This window comes from Neovison vison, chromosome 11 (assembly GCF_020171115.1).
Source record: "Neovison vison isolate M4711 chromosome 11, ASM_NN_V1, whole genome shotgun sequence".
Classification (NCBI taxonomy): Eukaryota; Metazoa; Chordata; class Mammalia; order Carnivora; family Mustelidae; genus Neogale; species Neogale vison.
Window position 1 is genome coordinate 124,088,807 of NC_058101.1, and position 18,941 is coordinate 124,107,747.

General features: G+C 45.0%; 1 protein-coding gene and 1 long non-coding RNA gene across 3 annotated transcripts in view; one reads left to right on the forward strand and one right to left on the reverse strand.

Annotated features, from left to right (window-relative positions):
* The window catches only part of TMEM131L (transmembrane 131 like), a 169,964-nt gene extending 168,127 nt beyond the window's left edge, over positions 1-1,837 (forward strand). For both annotated transcript variants that reach the window (XM_044224637.1, XM_044224638.1), the window contains exons 34-35: positions 565-704; positions 1,427-1,837. In XM_044224637.1, coding sequence (XP_044080572.1) covers positions 565-704; positions 1,427-1,702 — 416 coding nt within the window. In that variant the 3' untranslated portion in view covers positions 1,703-1,837. The remainder of the gene's footprint in view (positions 1-564; positions 705-1,426) is intronic.
* A 739-nt stretch (positions 1,838-2,576) lies between these two features.
* LOC122890501 lies at positions 2,577-3,132 on the reverse strand. Its single transcript, XR_006381084.1, has 2 exons — positions 3,082-3,132; positions 2,577-2,965 (listed from the first exon to the last, which is right to left on the reverse strand). It is a non-coding gene; the product is annotated as an uncharacterized LOC122890501 (long non-coding RNA).
* Between the last annotated feature and the right edge of the window lie 15,809 nt (positions 3,133-18,941).

The following is an 18,941-nucleotide window of genomic DNA, read 5'->3' on the forward strand; positions in this document are numbered from 1 at the left end:
TTTACCCCAGGTATTTATGTATAGGAAGAAAACATAACATACATAGGGTTCAGGAGGGTCTGCGGCTTCAGGCATCCACCGGGGGTCCTGGAATAAGCAGGGACAGCTGTACCTTCCTACTTAGCTAAGAAGTGCTGGTTTCATATTGCTCTGGTATCTCCATACAGTGTATGTTGCAGAAAGCTGAGGTTGGCCCAACAGGTTTCAATTAGCAATAATCGCGCCTCGGATAAACCTCATTGGCCCAACAGGTAATAAAAGCAAATGTTAAGGGCTGGTAAGAATCCTGTCACGGGTCCAGTGCGCAGGAGTCTTTATTAGAAAGCCTGTCGACAAATCGTCAAATACAGAACAATCAAGCCCTGAGGAAGGACCTTCCTTCCTGAGGGCTTCCCAGGTAGCCTATCTTATCTGCTAAATAGTTTTAACCTTGAGAATGACAGTGTAAACTACACTGGTCTTTACCTCAGAGGTATGGGAAGGCCTTAAAAACTTTTGCCTGAGAGTGAGAATTCAGATCTCACCATAAAAATGTTTACCTGTGTTGTCTTCCACTTTTTGTAGAAAACATGAATTACCCCAATGGCTTCCCTTGTCCTGCCGAAATTCAGACAGACTTTATGGATCACAGCTCTCCTTCTACCTGGAGCCCCCCACCCAACATGCCGACTGCCTGGGGACACGCGGGTCTCCTCAATTCTCCGGTCAGTGCTGTGACCCCGGGGCAGCTCCAAGTTCTTTCTGGTCCTTCTTTAATCCTGGTCTCACTTTACTTCAGGGTCAGGTTCAGATCTGCCAAAGCCTGGCTTGTGTCCTTTAGATCCCAGAACCCAGGCTAGCCACCCTCTGAAAGAGCCTTAGGCGTAGTCAGACAGGTGGGGGCTCGCAGACGTGGGTTGTCTAGCCGCCCTGAAGAGAAAGGCCACCCAGAGGACACGGAGGAGCAGTGATGGTTCGATAAAATTGAATTCAGGCTGGGAAGCCCTCTGTGACTCAGCTGTGTGTCAGTGGTCCTGTTGACATCTTCCTCTGTGCTCAGAGAGGGTCGCTCACTGGTCCTGAGGGCTTCCTGCATGTCAGCACCCAAGAGACCCGTGCCTCCTCGCTCTGGCATCCATTCAAGACATGTTTTACAGACCGAGGGCATTTGACCTAAGGGGTTTTCTTGGGTTGAAAATAAGTTTTCTTTAAAAAAAAAAAGAATATTCAAAAAAAAGAAAAAGAAAAAGAAAAAACAATTTATCTAGGAAGATGAAGATTTCACAACACTCTGAGAAAAATGGCTTTGAGGCAACCCAGAGGGTTGAGAATAGTTTAATGACTTCCCTGTGATTTGGATGGGTAGCACTGTGGTGTCCAACTTTGATGTTGGCTTTCTAAAATCTCTAAAAATTTCTCTTTTTCCCCCTTCTCATGTACACCTCAGCCCTACCTCACGAGCACCCGAAGCTTGTCTCCAATGTCTGGACTTTTTGGTTCCATCTGGGCCCCACAAAGTGACGTATATGAAAGTTGCTGCCCCATCAGTCCCACCACGGAACATTCGACTCACATGGAAAACCAAGCTGTCATGTGCAAGGAATACTACCCAGGGTTTAATCCATTTCGTGCCTATATGAACCTGGACATATGGACTACCACGGCAAACAGGAATGCAGGCTTCCCACTGTCTAGAGACTCAAGCTACTGTGGGAATGTGTGAAAAGAATTTGATTTTTAAACAATGTGAATAAAGAGGCTTGTGTTTTGATTACTAGTGTAAACTGGTTGTTGAGATAGATTATGACATTGGTGGATATTTTGGCACTTTTATATGAAAATAAATTTTTTTAATGAAGTCTGGGTGCTCTTTTTTTTTTTTTTTGGACCCATTACAAGTCACTGATAGGAACTTCAGCATCCATATGTCATAATTTCTTCATAACTCAAGAAGGGTGTCACATATGCCAAATGTTTTAAATTGGGAAAAGGGGGACTTCTAAGAAGGTAAGAGTTGAGAACCGAGGGACTGCTATGGTTCTCCCTCCTTGGGCATTAGAGTCCTCCCCCCGCCCCCGGGGAACTTCCAAAATAACATTTATCTGGTGACATTCTCAGAGATTCTGAATGAACTGACCCAGTGCTCGAGCCGTCAAGATTTGGCTTCAAGTTCTCCACGGACTGCAACACACAGCCAGGTTGGGATGCCTGCTGAGCAGCTTGCTCCACTGCCTGGATGGACCCTGCTCTGGGTGGACGGTGGCTCTTTCCAGGTCCAGTGATCATGGTAGCTGGGCGAAGCAGAGAACCAAGCACTGCCCTGCCTGTTCAGCAGAGTGAAACTGTTCCCTCCCCTCTGTCCTGCCGGTGTGGGGGCAACAGCAGCAGCGGGCACATTCTGGTAAGTGTTTGCTTTCCCCCTGAGTGAGCAGGCTTTCTCCAAATGCAAATACAGGAGAGTTAAGTAACCAAAGCAGGTTTGCCAGACCAGTGTGTATCTGCTTGTCAGTGATTTTAGAAATCCGGAAGATGGTGGAAGAGTCTGTGTGCATGTGTAAACTTAGGAAACATTTTTAACTTATAATAAAAACTTCTTATTTTTCATTTTGTCTCATCTTTATTGGAAATTCAGTAGGAGAGTGTTTCGAGTAGAGTGCTGGGTATGCTGGCTTTGGGTTTCTCTTGGCCATGGCTGCCGTGGCGGGGGCGGGGAGGAGTGTGGTGGGGGAGGGCTGGGACAAGGAGGGCAGGCTACTGCAGAGCTGGGACTGCCCTTCCAGGAGACTGCTTCCCAGCATGCACAGCTGCCACAGACTACTCAGGTGGCCAAGTTCAAATCCTAATTTGGGTAAAGCAGACCTCCCACCCCCAATGGGGAATAATGTTAAAATAATTTGGATTCTAGGTATATACCCAAAAGAATAGAAAGCAAGGACTTAGAGAAATGTTTACATACCCGTGTCCATAGCCACATTGTTGACAATAGCTGAAAGGTAAGAACAACCTAATTGTTCATTGACAAATGGAAAATCAAAACATGATATATACACAGAATGGGATATTCAACCTCAAAAAGGAAGATGATTCTGATCCATGCCATACCGTGGAGGGACCATGAACACTCGACCCTCCGTGAACTAAGCTGGTCACAGGACAGCTACCATCTGATTCTTCTTGAATGAGGTCCATAGGGTGGTCAGATTCACAGAGACAGTAGGATGGAGATTCACAGATTCACAGACTGGGGCTGAAGGGAGGGGGTGGGGGTGGTGGTTTCATGTGTACACTTTCTGCTGGGGAAGATGAAAGCGTTGGATGGATGATGGTGACAGTTGAACGACAGCATGGACGTCCTTCGCGCCACTGACTTGCACGCTTCAAAATGATTAAAATGGGAAGTTTTGCGTTGTCTTATTTTCCTACATACAAAATAATTGAGGTTGATGAAAAAGCCCCAAAGCATTTTCAGAATCAAATTCAAAACTACCAGGGGAGAGGGTGGGAGATGTTGAAAGTACATTCTGTTCAGTGTGACTGCAGATCTACTTTATTTTTCTACTTTCATCCATCTCCCAATTCTCCATCAGGAAAATGTGAGAAAACAAAGTAAGCTTTTATTTCACTCCATATGAGGAAAAAGTAAAAGTCTTCACTTTGACTGGAAGATTATCTTTAGCCCTAAGACCAAAATCAATGGCTGTGTGACATGTGCGCAAGCATGAGAAGCCAACTCAGGGGTGTGCCCCTAATGGAAGAGGCGTGGCTTTCTCTTTCTTTGTTCTCCCATGGGCATCATGGCTTGGACTCCTGACTCAGCTAAGGGTCTTTGTCATAGCATCAGACCCAACATAGCTTTCCCCACTTGTCTGGTTCCCTGTTGTCTCTAGCACCTGTTACGGGATCTCGTATATAGTAGGGAGTGTAAAGGAATAGGGAGGAGAGGGCTTACAATTATCTGGCAGTTGGAGTGAGTCTTAATTAATAAAGAATAATCCAGTTCTGGGGCGCCTGGGTGGCTCAGTGGTTTAAAGCCTCTGCCTTCAGCTCAGCTCATGATCTCAGGGTCCTGGGATCAAGCCCCGCATCGGGCTCTCTGCTCAGCAGGGAGCCTGCTTCCTCCTCTCTCTCTCTGCCTGCCTCTCTGCCTACTTGTGATCTCTGTCTGTTAAATAAATAAATAAAATCTTTAAAAAAAAAAAAGAATAATCCAGTTCTTCTGTGGTTGAGAGAGAAGCAAGGGCCACCAGCAAAGCAGCCAACGGAGGAGAAAATGTTACCACAATTCTTCACACATGAGTGAACTTTGAGATGTCAATCTCCGTGCCAAGAGCTCTTCATGACCACTGTTGTCACCCTGGATTATAGTAACACTGGGGAAGACTTAATAATCACTTGAGTAATCAAGGAGGTAGAGGGGAAGACTGACCCTGCCTTCCAGGACCTTCAGTTTGAATGGAGAACTCACCAAAGAACCGAACCTTTGGGGCCAGGCTTCCTGGGGTCTAATTCCAACTTCACCACATTCTTAGCTCCTCCATGCCTTAGTTTCCTCTTCTGTAAGATGGGGATGACAGTGGTAACATACCTCCTAGAGTAGTTGTGAGGATTAAATGAGTGTTTAGATAGTAAACCCTTGGCTGGCTGCAATTATTTGGTATAATTACTATTGTCAATTTCAATGAAACAACAGGATGCATAGGAAATGAAGTCTGAGGGTTGATGGGGGCAAGTGAGGTAGGCACGCTTCATGTTGCTGATGTGATTATAAAATTGTTGGCAATGTATATCAGGGAACCTGAAGACTCTTCTAGGAATCAGCTCCTACAAAATAGTAAAAGATGTGCACAAAAATCACATGTTAGTTTTCTCTTGCTGCCATTAAAAATTCCTACAAACATGGGAACTGGGTAGCTCAGTTGGTTAAACGTCTGCCTTCAGCTCGGGTCATGACCCTGGGGTTCTAGGATCGAGCCCCACATCGGGCCCCCTGCTCAGCGGGAAGCCTACTTTCCCCTCTCCCACTTCCCCTGCTTGTCTTCCCTCTCCCACTGTTTCTCTCTCTCTCTCTCTCTCTCCCTCTGTCAAATAAAGTCTTTAAAAAATAAATTCCCACAAACTTAGTTGCTTAAAACAACACAAATTTATCATCTTACAGTTTTGTAGTTCAGAAATCCAACACAAGTCTCACCGGTATAAAAGCATGTTGGTGTCACTGTATTTATTCCCATGTGGAGGAGGGAGGAGAGAATCGGCTCTCTCCCTTGACCTCTCCAGCTTCTTGAGGCCACCCACGTTCCTCTGCTCGTGGCCCCCTTCTCCATCTTCAAAGCCAGAAATGTAGCATCTCTCTGGTAACTGCTTCCATTGTCACAGCTCTTATATGAGCTTAACCAGGAAAGATTCTCCTAATTTCGGAATCCATGTGATTAGATTGGGCCCACCCAGATCATCTCCCATTTCAAGGTCCTTCATTTATCCCATCTAATAAAGTCCTTCTAAAAATGGGGGTCGTTTTTCTGCCTGTCACAAGTAATGTGTGAGCATATTTATTAAAGTGTTTAGAACAGTGAAGAGTTGGAAATAAATACTCAGGAATCTTTAAATTACAGTATGATGTTAGAATTCTAGGAAGCCTCTAAAAACTGTAAGACAATGACAGGTAGTGAAAGAAGTAGGTTACAAAGTTATATACAGCATGACTATGGATAGTTGTTTACATATGAATATGGATATTTTATACAGTATGAACATGATAGTTGTATATAGCAGAATACGGACTTGGAGAGAATGGTGCACCATCTGGTGAATGGGTTTGTGAGTAATTTTTTTTTTGTATTTTTTTTGTATTGTCTATTATAAGCATGTTACTATTAGTCTATCTCCCAATTTTTTAATTAAATCTGAAGGGAAATTATTTTATTTAACAGTGGGGAAAAGTAAGCATATTAAAAACAAATGCTAAAGTCTTAATAAAAGTTACATCATGCTATAAAAGGATATAATTTTAAGGCAAAGGTGAAGTGAAACTTTCACCAAGCATTCCCTAATAAAAATCCTATAAAGTGAGGTATGTGGTAATTATGTGGGCTATGATTAAAGGCATGTAAGTATGTCTTTAAATACTTGTATAGCCAATATACAAAGTGCAAGGCAGTCTAATTATGATGAATTGAAATACTAGACAAGCATTATAAAAGTTACCTTTAAAATACAACTGTTAGGGCGCCTGGGTGGCTCAGTGGGTTAAGCCGCTGCCTTCCGCTCAGGTCATGATCTCAGGGTCCTGGGATAGAGCCCCACCTCGGGCTCTCTGCTCAGCAGGGAGCCTGCTTCCCTTCCTTTCTCTCTGCCTGCCTCTCTGCCTACTTGTGATCTCTGTCAAATAAAAAAAAAAAAAAAAATCTTTAAAAAAAATAAATAAAATACAACTGTTAAAATATACATAATACTTATACACACTCAAATTAACATTTCAGAATAACTTCTGTGTGACCTGGATATTTGAGTAATTTAATCCTCCTCCTAGAGTACAGAGAAGATGTCAGTAAAATAGAATGTATTATTTATGGATATAGAATGTACTCAGGACTTATAAAGGGAAACTCTTACTTTTGAAATTTAGTAATTTAGTAATTGAAAACTTTGCCCAGTGTCCCCTCATCTGGCCAATCGGATGTGTATGCCTTCCCTGTAGATGTAGAACTTACTTAAAATCTTGAAAATGATGGAAGAAATGAACCGAGCAGGGCGACCTCAGGCTCGATGGGCTGCCCCACCGGCGTGGAGAGGGACCCCTCAGGCTATGATTCTAAAAGAAAAGGAGCAAGTAGTCCTGGGTCAGGCCAGGCTCCCCCGTCCATCGTGTGTTCTCGATCCACAGTGCTGCGGAAGCCAAACCAGCCACTTGTTTGCCCTCCTGCTTTCCTTCAGGAAATTTCATTACATCAAAATGGGTAACATTTCAGAACTGAGTTGGTGTTGGTTGGGACAGGCTGAGTTATGGGCAGCGGTAACTGATCCCCACGCACGTTCAGAGGACCCTGCAGGTCAAAGGCCCTCTTGTGTGACTCTCATTCAGGCTGCTCTGCTGTCCCCACAAGAAAACTCCTTCGTGTCCACCCTGCAAGAGAGCTCTGGGAGAACTCAGCCCTCAGTCTCCCCTGCGCGGGCCAGGGGCAACTCACCCAGCTTCACGTCTCACAGCCCATTGGTGGGATCTGGTCACATGGTCCCACGTGGTGGTGGAGGGGAATAGGGGCCTCCATGCCTGTGGTTTGCAGTAGCCATCCCTCCAGGCTTCCATATTGGGGTTGGGGGCGCTGACGCCGACCATAGTAAATGGGCATCATTGTGCCAGCCCAGGAGGCTGACCTGCAAAGAACAGTGTGTGCTCCCTACGTGGCTTTTATTTCAGAAAAACGTAAATTTTAGTATTGGTCACAAATGTATGTCAACTACTGAGGAGCTCTTCAAACAAACAAACACTTTACCCTACTAACTTGAATGCCCAAAATCTTGGGAGGGGTCATGAAAGGGGTCATTGCCGGATTAACTGAAAGTAGAACTTGGAAAAAGAGTTTTTAGTTACACTGTGGTAAAATGTCGGCTTCCTGATGGGAAGTGGAAGTCTAATCAGCTTCTGCTGGGGACTGGGAGAAAGGCGGGAGCTGTCTTGAAGGCCCTGGTTTCTCATGAAGGCTGCTCTGAGGAGGTTGCAGGGAAGGACACTGGGAATGATGCGGGGCGGGGGGACAGCCTCGCTGTAGGGGTTGCAGGTGAGGCCGCCTCCAGGGGCTGTGAAAGCTGTGGGTGTGAGAAAAATAAAGTCTAGGCTGGTGTGGTAGCAGGAAAGGGACTTGAGAGGCAGGTGGAGAAATGTTCCAGAGAAAAATGGCTGTCAGGATGGGCCAGAGTGAGCTTGGCAATGTGGACGGTGGCCTTACCATGATACAGGACCAGAGGTTTGTGTTCCTACCCAACCAGAAGTTTTGCTTTCAAAATGAGGTGGGATGATGCCCTCAGCAACCACTGTCCTCCCTCCTCTCCTCACTGGGTTATAACCTTCATCTCTAATGACTTATATGAGACTGATTTTTAAATCCACCATTTCCCTGCTTTTGAAGCAGAAATACTGTTGATGGTTGTCCTTTCTGTAGAAAATATGCTTAATCAAAAGGAAAAAAGAAAAAAAAAAGAAAAAGGAATCATAATAATCTGACGACCCACTAAGAAGCACGTAACATTTTGGTATGTTTCCTTCCAAACTTTTGTGTGTGTGTGTTTAAATAATGGGATGTACACACTATTCTGTTTTTCTCACTTCAAAAGCTACAATTATATCTAAGTGCCTATTAGACAAAATACTGGCATTTCATGCTCCTTGTGTCAATACCAAGCCTACCACTTACATTCTACAGCTAACACAAACCTCTGCCTCAGTTTGTTCACTGACAAACTTATTCATTCAATATCTCCGCATACAGTAGGGGCCTACGTCGCAACATCACTTATGATGTTTTTATATCATTAGCCCTGATACACTCTGTAGGTAGCCTGTGACCTCCTTGTCTGCTCACTCAATGAAATCGAGTATCTTACACGGGCCATATTTTGTGTTTTGCTCTGGGCATACCCAAGTGAACAAGGTAGGCATGGTCCCTTTCACCAGGGTGTGGACACTCCAGAGGAGGAAATAAACAATACATCTGTGTATTAATTATTATCACGTATTAATTATTTATTGGTGTACCTCAGAATTTAGTGACAACATTTACTACCTCACAGTTTCTGTGGCTTAGCTTGGGACTTCTGCCTCACAGTTTCTCAGGGGCCACAGGCAGGGTGCTGGCCAGGAGGCAGAACTTGCTTCCAAGCCCATTGGTGTGGTTTCTTGCTGGTGGTTGGCTACTGGCTGCTTCAGTGTTTGGCCACATCCACCTCTTCATTTGGGCAGCTTCATCAGAGCAAGCAAGTGGGGGGCGGGTGGATTAACGTCTTTTGGAATGTAAGCTCAGAAGTGACATCCCGTCGCTTTGCTGTATTCCATTTGCTAGAAGCAAGTCCCTAGGTCCTGTCCACACTCAGGGGGAGGGATGACACAAGGACATGAATATCAGCAGATGGGGATTTGGGAAAGCCATTTTAGAAGGCTCCAACCATATTCATAAACAAGACAATTCCCAATTGTGTTCAGCACTAGTAAGGAAATCAAATAGGCACAAGACAAGCCCCCTGGAGCGTTAGGAGGTCCTCCTGAGTGAGTGGTCAGGGAAGAACTTGGGAAGAGGTAACAGTTCAGCAGAGACCTGAATGACAAGAAAGAGCCCATCTGAGAATATGCCTTCCAGACAGAAGGCACAGGAAGTGCAAAATGGGAGGGTGGGCTCTCTGTGTTGGGGGAAGAAAGTGGTGGCCAGTGTCACGGAGCAAAGTGAAGTGAGAACTTTCTAATGAATCCATGAAGCAAATATTATTTACATTTTAAAACAAAGAGTAAAATAAAGAGTAATTTCTCTAAGATCACACAGCTTGGAAGTCCCAGAGCACACAAATGGATCTGAGGTTGGGTCTACCTGATGTATTAACTTGAAATCCAGATTTTTGCCACACCAGTACCTTTCAGTTCATTGCAGAATCCACTAGAAGAGATGATGGCGAGTGATCAGCCACCCCAGTGGCCCAGGATCTAAAACCAAAATAGTCCTGAAGGAACTGGGATAGTTGGTCATTGCAAAGAGAAAACATGGCCAACAGGCCCTTTTTTTTTTTTTTCATTTTTTTCTTTTTTTTTTTCCAATTTATTTATTTTCAGAAAAACAGTATTCATTATTTTTTCACCACACCCAGTGCTCCATGCAAGCCATGCCCTCTATAATACCCACCACCTGGTACCCCAACCTCCCACCCCCCCCCGCCACTTCAAACCCCTCACATTGTTTTTCAGAGTCCATAGTCTCTCATGGTTCACCTCCCCTTCCAGTTTACCCAAAAGCACATACCCTCCCCAATGTCCATAACCCCACCCCTCTTCTCCCAATCCCCCTCCCCCCAGCAACCCACAGTTTGTTTAGTGAGATTAAGAGTCACTTATGGTTTGTCTCCCTCCCTATCCCATCTTGTTTCATGGATTCTTCTCCTACCCACTTAAGCCCCCATGTTGCATCACCACTTCCTCATATCAGGGAGATCATATGATAGTTGTCTTTCTCCACTTGACTTATTTTGCTAAGCATGATACGCTTAGCCAACAGGCCCTGTAATGTGGCATGAAACCCAGGTGAGCCAGCAGCTGTGAGTCAGCTGGGTAAGACTTGGCTGTGTCTTTTGTAGCTAAGAGAATAAACTGAGTCATAACCCCACCTTGTTGCTAAAATCAGAAGTTTATATACCGCTGCTTTGTTTCCTTTTATTCTTCAGTCATTCCTGTGAGAGGAGCTGGCCTAACGCGCAGGCAGGGAATCTTCAGGTAGGGAGAGGCCCAGGCTGGTTTGTGTCGGTCCTCAGCCACTGAGCAGGACCTCAGGTGTGGGGCAGGGCTCCTTGCTCCCTTGGACAGTTTTCCCATGGGGCCTTCTGCTTTGGGCCTACGTCCTGATAACTTGAGTCTCTTCCTGAATCACAACTCTTTCTCCTCTTGACCAAAATGCTCAGTCCGGTGCCTGGCCTGGAGAAGGTACTTCATGAAAGTTCAATGCTGAGTGACAGGACATTTACGTGTACACAGCAGAGCAGAATGTGTCTGAGCAGCAGAAGATGGAAGCTGAGCTGTAGCTATTTTTTTAGAGGATTGATTGATTATTTTATTGATTGATTATTATCAATTGATTATTGATAATTTATTTTAGAGGGAGACAGGGAGAGAGCCAGTGCACATGGGCGAGGGAAGGGACAGAGGGAGAGCACGAGAGAAACAGACTCTCCACCCAGTGAGGAACCCAATGCAGAGTTCAGTTCCACCACCCTGAAATCATGACCTGAGCTAAACCAAAAGTTGGATGACTAACTGACTGAGCCACACAGGTGTTCCATATTTATTTATTAGGGAGGGAGGAGCGGGGAGGGGCAGAGGGAGAGACAGAGAGAAACACTCTGCTGAATGGGGAGCTGGACATGGGGCTCAACCTTACAGCCCTGGATCATGATCTGAGCCAAAAATCAAGAGTTGGACGCTCAACAAACTGAGCCTCCCAGGCGCCCCTGAGTTGTAGCTATTTCTTTGCTGTTCACGTTGCCATAGGCTGATGACCTGAACCAGGAAGTCAATGACTCTAAGATAGCCCCAGTGGGACTTGGCATCTCTCATCAAGGCAGTGGATTCTCTACTTCTTCATGAGATCTGACCCTACAGACCAGCCCTCCTTTTTGAACCTCTTCTACTATAAATTCTCCCACTGGAGGTTTTCCTCTGTTCCCCATTACTACTCCTTTTCTAACTCCTCCCCTGGCCTCCTTATTCCCCAGTGAGTGAATGACAATAAGACTGGGCCCTGGGCCTTCTCTCCCTCTCTAGAGGACGCCACACTCAGCTGTAACTTTCACTTTCACTCTATGCTGGTGACCTGCTAAGAGGTCTCAGACCAGCTGATTTCAACTAGACACAGGGTAGATCCCATCCACTATCTCCCCTGGGGAGCACAGCACCTCTCTGTGGGCAGACTATACTTCTTTGTCCCATCATCAGGCTTGGCCTAATGTCTAGTTTTGGACATAGAAGGTGGGCAAAATTGACAATGTGCCAATTTCCAAGAGGAGCTCTAATAGGGCCTCTGTCCCAGGATATGGCAGGTAGACCCTAAAGTAGTCTCCATGATCCCTAAATCCTAGTGTTTATGCCTTTATATAATATCCTCCTGTCAAGTGTAGGGGGACCCATGACTTACTTGTAACCAATAGAATATGGTGAAGGTGATGGGATATCTGTCACTCCCATAAATATGTTACTTTGTATAAGGCTCCATCTTGCTCGCAAACTCTCTCTGTTGCTGTCTTTGAAGGGGAAAGCTGTCATAAAGTAAGGGGTCATGTTGGAGAAGCCCAAGTGGCGAGAAACTGCAGGTGGCTTAGTCTAGGAGCCAGCAATGACCCCAAGCAAGAAGCTAAAACCTCAACTCAAAACGTAAGTAAATGAATTTGGCTGAAACCAGGAGGGATCTTGGAGGTGAATTTTTACCAGTTTAGCTTGTGATGAGAGCCCTAGTTGGTACCTGGATTTCATCTGGATAAGAGCCTGAGTGGAGGACCCAGTGAAGCCATAGCCTGCCATGTGGTCTCCCCCTCTTCCTGACAAGAATTGAGCTCATGAGGGTGGAGAGTTTTGTTCTGTTCAAGTGTATTTCTTCAGCATCATTGCTTAGCATATGGTGGGCATGCAATAGATATGAATGAAAAAATGGGAAGGAACTTTTTTTCGCTTAACTTAAAAGAGAGATAGCTGCCCATAACAAATTCATTACATAAAAGATACACATGTAGTAAATGCATTACATATACTTATCACATGTATTGGAATGGCTATAGCAGTTAAACTTTGTCACAGGATTATGATTGAATTCCAAGGTGCATTAGGCACCAAGCTGACAGGATTTGATCCATGGTAGAATTAACTTTATGCTAAAGCAAAAAGCAGGATCATACAAAATGAGTGTTTCTTAATCCATATCAACAAAACAAAATTTCCACTGGTCTTACCTGTGTCATGAGAAAATGGCTGTCAGTATTTTCACCAAACATGTCTGGAATGGTCTGACGAACAATTTAAGCTGCATAATGTATGTGAAGTCACTTAGTGGAATCCGGTGTTTTAAATATGAACCTCAAAATGTGTGTCATGAGGACAGGCCTCAATTTGGCATAGAGCTGTTTCTCCCTTAGGCAACTTCATAAACATATTATAAGTATTTATTCTATGATGGTAGTTAAAATTCTCCTGAGAAATGCAAGAGATGAGGAGGCAGCCAGAAATCAGATACGTGGATAGCAAAGTGGCTTCCCTCTATCAACTATCAAATTTCTGGGTTCTTTTCCGCACAACTTGTGGTAGAATTACGGTCCCCCAAAGATGTCCACAACTTCACCTCTGGAAGCTGTGAACATATTATGCTGCCAGGGCAAAGAGGAATGAAGGTTACTGCCGATGGAATTAAGGGAGCTAATCAACTGGTTTTGAGGTGGGGAGATCATTCTGGATTATCTGGGTAGGCCCAAGGTAATCACCAGTATCTTTATAAGTGAGAGGAGGCCTAGGAGTCTTGAGTCCTAGAGAGAGCTGGAGGGGCAGTGCAGCCGGCTTTGAAGATGGAGGAGAGAGGCACGAGCCATGGAATGCAGTAGCCTCTAGAAGGCAGAGAAGGCACAGGAACAGATTTTTCCCTAGCGCCTCCAGCAAGAGATGCGGCCCTGAGGACACTTTGCTCTTACTGCAAGGAAACCCATCTGGGGTATCTGCCCTCCAGCTCTCTGTCAGATAGAAAACCTGTGTTGTATTAAGCCCCTGAGTTCGTGGCCATCCGTGACCTCAGCAAGGGGAGACAAAGACAGCACTGCGAGGAACAACAAAGTACTGGAGATTTTGCCCTAATTGCAAAGGAGCCCGTCTCATTTCAATGGATGCTGGCAGAACGCATGTGACCCCAGAGACAAAGAGAAGCTTCTCATTGAGTGATGGCAGAACAGCTGTCAATATTCTGCATGGCTCACTGAGCCCAGACTCCCACAGGGCAGCATGAAGACGGCCAGGTGACTTCTGCTCAGGGGCTCAGGTGATGAGAGAGGAACCTTGACACTAGGGAACTCAAATCATTCACACTGGGCAGCAAGCACCCCTGTCCTTTGCTCCAAGGGAGGTGTCCTGTCTTCCAAGCTGAAAAGCCATAATAGTAATAGGCATGAGGACAGCAGTTTGAGTTTACAGATGGCTTTTCACCTCTACCATCTAATTTAACCTTTATTTTAAAGATTTCATTTACTTATTTGAGAGAGAGAGAGAGCACGGGGGTGGGGCAGAGAGAGGGATTCCATGCTGAACAGAAAGCCCAATGAGGGTCTCGATCCCAGGACCCTGAGACCATGACCTCAGCTGAAGGCAGATGCTTAACCAACTGAGCCACTCAGGCGCCCCTAATTTAACCTTTCAATAACCCCTTAAAGAGGCAATGTTCCCAAGTACCTGAGGCCCTGAAATACTGAATGACACACTTGAGGCCACCCACCCAGTAAGGGCCACCCACCCATCCACATTTCCTGTGGCTTCCCATTCTAATACTCCCGGTAAATAGATCCATTTGTGCAGCTCTTCTCCCTTTGAGGGTATGAAAGTCTTGTAAAAGAGTAAATTGTTATTCAGGCTCTCACTCTGATGACCTACAAATGGCAGATCCTCAACTCAACTGATAGAAAGAACATGGTCTTTGGAATTGGATATCAGTGGTTCAAATCCTGACGATGCCTCTCTAACGTCTATGAGCCTCAGGCTGCCAATCTGCAAAACGGGGTCATAATTCTTTCATAGGGATGTTAAGAGACTTGTGCCTCATGAGTCATGTTGTTCAGATTCAGGTTGTCCCTCCTGGAACTACTCGCTCAATTTGTCTCTTCCTCACGACTGCAAGCTTCTTGAGGTCAGGGGCCACGGCTTTTGTGCTGGTCCCCCTACCAACCAGCACTGTGCTTGATGAAAAGACATGCTAAATAAGCATGTGTTGACTGAAAGAGTCTACCTGGCCCCCAGTGGGAGCTTGATAGTTGCCTCTTCCCACTTTCCCTCCACAAAACCTTTCAGAATCTGCTTCCTGGACAGATGGCGGCATGCCAGACAAGACAAGGGACAATTTCCATACAGAGGAAGTCTGGGTTCTCCACAGTCACTTTCGTTTCCTAAAACTGAAATTTCTGTGATACATATTATGCAAGAGCGAATAAGGTAGCTGCTCACTGGACAGCCGGAGCCAAACAGAGTCACCCGTCCTGGTTCCTGGCATAGCTGGCATGGGCCCAGTTGTGCAAGTTTCTGAGGTTTGAAACAGAACAACTCTTCCAGTGTTTCTGTGAACACCAGGGAAACATCTCCTGGCAGACCTATCCTTCATTCTTGGAAAAGAGAGCCATGCCCCTTTCCTTCTCAAAGCCAAGTCCCATGGCTCTCTCCTGTGAAAGGGAGTAATGATAAGTCACTGTTGGGCCCACAGACTAGGGCTGTAGCCATCCCGTAATGAGGAGGTAAAAAGCCTCCACAAATGCAGGTTTCATGAACTGGGTTTCTCCCCACCTCCTTTTTCTGTCCCCTCCTATTTCCTGGACTCGATTCTCTACTTCTGATGGGATTCCCCTTCTTCCCAAATACTTTCCCTTTTCTGTTCCAGCTGAACCTGCAGGAGGCAATGCTCTGACCTTTACTCATTCCAGGAACACTCTTACTTTCTGAGGGAAACTGAGCTCATCCCATTGACAAGAAGGAAACAATGTTCGTATCAAAGTCAGAAAGCCCAATAATAATTGTATTTCTTAGTGTATGTGCTTTTTTCTTTTTCTTTTTTTTTTTTAAGTTTTATTTAACAGAGAGAGAGACATCACAAGCAGGCAGAGAGGCAGGCAGAAAGAGAGGGGGAAGCAGGCTCCCCGCTGAGCAGAGAGCCCGACATGGGGCTCGATCCCAGGACCCTGAGACCATGACCCGAGCTGAAGGCAGAGGCTTAATCCTCGGAGCCACCCAGGCGCCCCAGTGTATGTGCTTTTTATCAAAGGGGCTTATTAGTACAAGCGAATGCTGTTTCTGGCACAATTTCCATAGAGAATTGTTGGCCAGTTTGTCTTTTCCGGGTCCCTCAGGAACAATTCTTGCTTGATAATGTCTGCCTTTTTGAAAGTAAAGTAATGGGGAGCGTTAGTGATTTTATATTCGGTCTACACTGAATCAAGTGTCTCCTTGCCCTCTGGGTTATAGAGCTCAGTGGGTCAGAGACTAGACGGGTTTGCGGGCTGATCCTTTGAACAGTAGTCATCTATCTGATAATTTCCCTAGCAGTTCTCTTAAGATCAGAAACAAATGCTTTTTAGGAGAGTGAGGGAAAAAATTTACCCAGAAGTCCTTATCCATTCACATTGTTTAATTTTCTCTTTTGAATTTTTATTATTTGTCAACGCAGCTTTGAAGCTGTGTGATTTAAAAAAAAAAAGATTGTATTTATTTATTTGACAAAGAGAGGGACAGCAAGAGGAGAGAGGGAACACAAGCAGAGGGAGTGAAGAGGGAGAGCAAGCTTCCCACCAAACAGGGAGCCCACAGCTGAGCTTGATCCCAGGACTCTGGGATCATGACCTGAAGCTGAAGGCAGAAGCTTAACTGACTGAGCCATCCAGGCATCCCTGAAGCTGTATGATTTTATGTCTAAAAGTTCCTCAGTCAACTCACCAACAATTCCCCTTTCTCTTCTCAATTCCCCCATGGTTACCTACTTTTGCCTAATGTTTGTGCTCAGATATTTACAGACAGTTGTGCTTCTCCAGTTGATTTTCCATAAAACAAGCACATTTATTCATTTGGCTCTACTTACCAAGTAACCCATTTCTCGTGTTTATAGATGACCACATGAGTCCTGCCCGGGCCTTGCCTGATTTCCATGACTCTCTGACATTCACTTCTCAGGGACAAGACTCAGGTGCAATGGTGTAGTTAGCAACAGGACTCACCATCTCTCGTAACCACTGCACCACACTGCCTTCTTGTGCTATCTTCCTGATGTCAGGGAAGTTTTAAAATCACTCTGAAATATTTTTCTCACAACAGACAAGAACTATTGCATCCTAACTTTCCAATAGACAGTCTGGACCTTTTGACAGATGAACAGTTAAGGTAGGACTCGAACCCACTGTACCCATAGCATGCTCACACTGGTGAGGTGGTATTCCCACTGTTCCCTCCCTACCTGGGGATGTCATTAGAAAGCCCACAAGGTTCTTGGGGGGTCAGGGTAGGAGCTCCTTGAATCAGGAAATTAAAGTTGACCAGAACCAGAAGTGACTATGGGATATTCTTTTCCCCAGGACAGATGTCCTCATTATTTGCATCCTGCCCTGTCAGCAACTTGATTTGACTGGCCCAACCTCCAGCAAACTAGAGTGGTCGAAGTTCCCGTAGTCTAAATCCTAGGGCCTTTCCTAACAAGAACATCTAACACTGAGCCTTTACCAGGTTCTGGGTGCTGTCTTCTGGATAAGTATCATCCTGTCCCCCACCCCACGCCATTTAATACATGTGAAAACTAGGACTTGTGATCTGCTGGATCATAAAGCTAACATGTGCAAGAGACACAGCACCAACCCTCAATAGGCCCAGTCCCTATCAGGCTGTGGAGGTGGGGCACAACAAGGTGTGTGGAGCTCTGGAAATCAGTCAGTTCAGCTTTGGGTGTGTGCTGCCTGGGCCATGGTTGGTGGGTGCCCTGGATCACTCCAGGAGCTGATTTATGGCCACGACTCGGAGGGAGTCTTTCAGAGCCAGCATCAAATATTTTTAAGAACCTGTATGCTTCTGTAGGACAGGAAGTGAAAAGCTCCAATGATAATGATGATAATAATAGCTAATAATTATTGATCTCTCTCTGGAGACCAAGCATTCTGTTAGCGCATTGGATACATGACTTTGCTCAAACAGGATAGAAAATCAACTGGGGTTTCAGTGTCCTGTACTAAAGCCATGATTCATTTATCATTTAACTTTCTTCTTGGACTTACCAGAGCAAGTGACATCATTGTAGGCAACGTTGATTCCACTTACGACTCTCCCATGTGGCAATCATCCTTGAATTGCGCCATGCATTTGGGCCACATCTGTGTAAAGAAATCTTGCAACAAAATGGGCACACAGACACCCATTCCACCAAAAATTCAGTTTTCTAGTATTTGAGTGTTCACTAACATTCTCACTGAATAAGTGTAGCAAGATTATGAAGCATAGGAACCTGTCTGTGGAGATCTAGTGAAATGCGTAGCTTGTGGGCTTTGAAACCAGACTGATAATGGTTCCAATCCCAGCTTTGTTACTTAGCAAGTTCCTGAGCCCTTCTGAGCCTCCTTGAATTTAAAAGGAAGATAATGCCCCCCTCACAGACTTGTTACAGGATTAAACAAACATACATAAAACAGTGAGCAGAGGTCTTGGCACAAGATAGGGTCTCAACAGGAGTAATTTCCTCCCACTCCTCCATCCCCAAATTGGATTCGACAAACCAAATTTGATAGTATTCCCTGACTTCTCCTTCTGTACCCCAATTTATAGTTCCTTTTTCTTGATTATCTTGATTTGCTCATTTATTTATTTAAAGGTTTTTATCAAATACCTATTGTGTGCAAATTACTGGATAACCATTGAAGATACATTGATGAACTAAGTAAAGAAAAAATTCCTTTTCATTTCCTGGTGAGAGAGGCAGACATTAATCATACAAGTGGGTGGGTAGTTAGAAAGGGAAATAAATGCTGTGAAGGAAAGGAACACATAACAAGGCTTTAGAGTATGGGACGTGAAGGGTTGTTGAGACCGAAGAAGTGAGAACATCTATGGCAGGTAGTGCTCAGGCAGGTGGAGTGGACAGTGATGGTGAAGGGCGTGTTAGTAAAGGATGGCATTCACGAAAGGGATAGGCAAAGAATGTTGGTGGGTGTGGAAACTCTGTGTGTCTGAAAACCGAGAGACCAATGTGGCTGGCACACAGATGATGATGGGGAGAAGGGACAGAGACCAGAAGTTTAAGCAGAAGCCATTCCACAGACTCTGCCAGGGTCTTAAGATCCTCAAGCTAAGAGCAAGTCAGAAGTCTCAGAAGAATTTTTAATATGGGGGTAGTGTGACACGATCAGATTTTGCCCTGTAAAAAGATCATTCTAGATCTTTACTATCCAAAAATGGTACCTATTAGCTACATGTGACTCTCGAACACTTGAAATGTTGTTGGTCTTAATTGGGATTT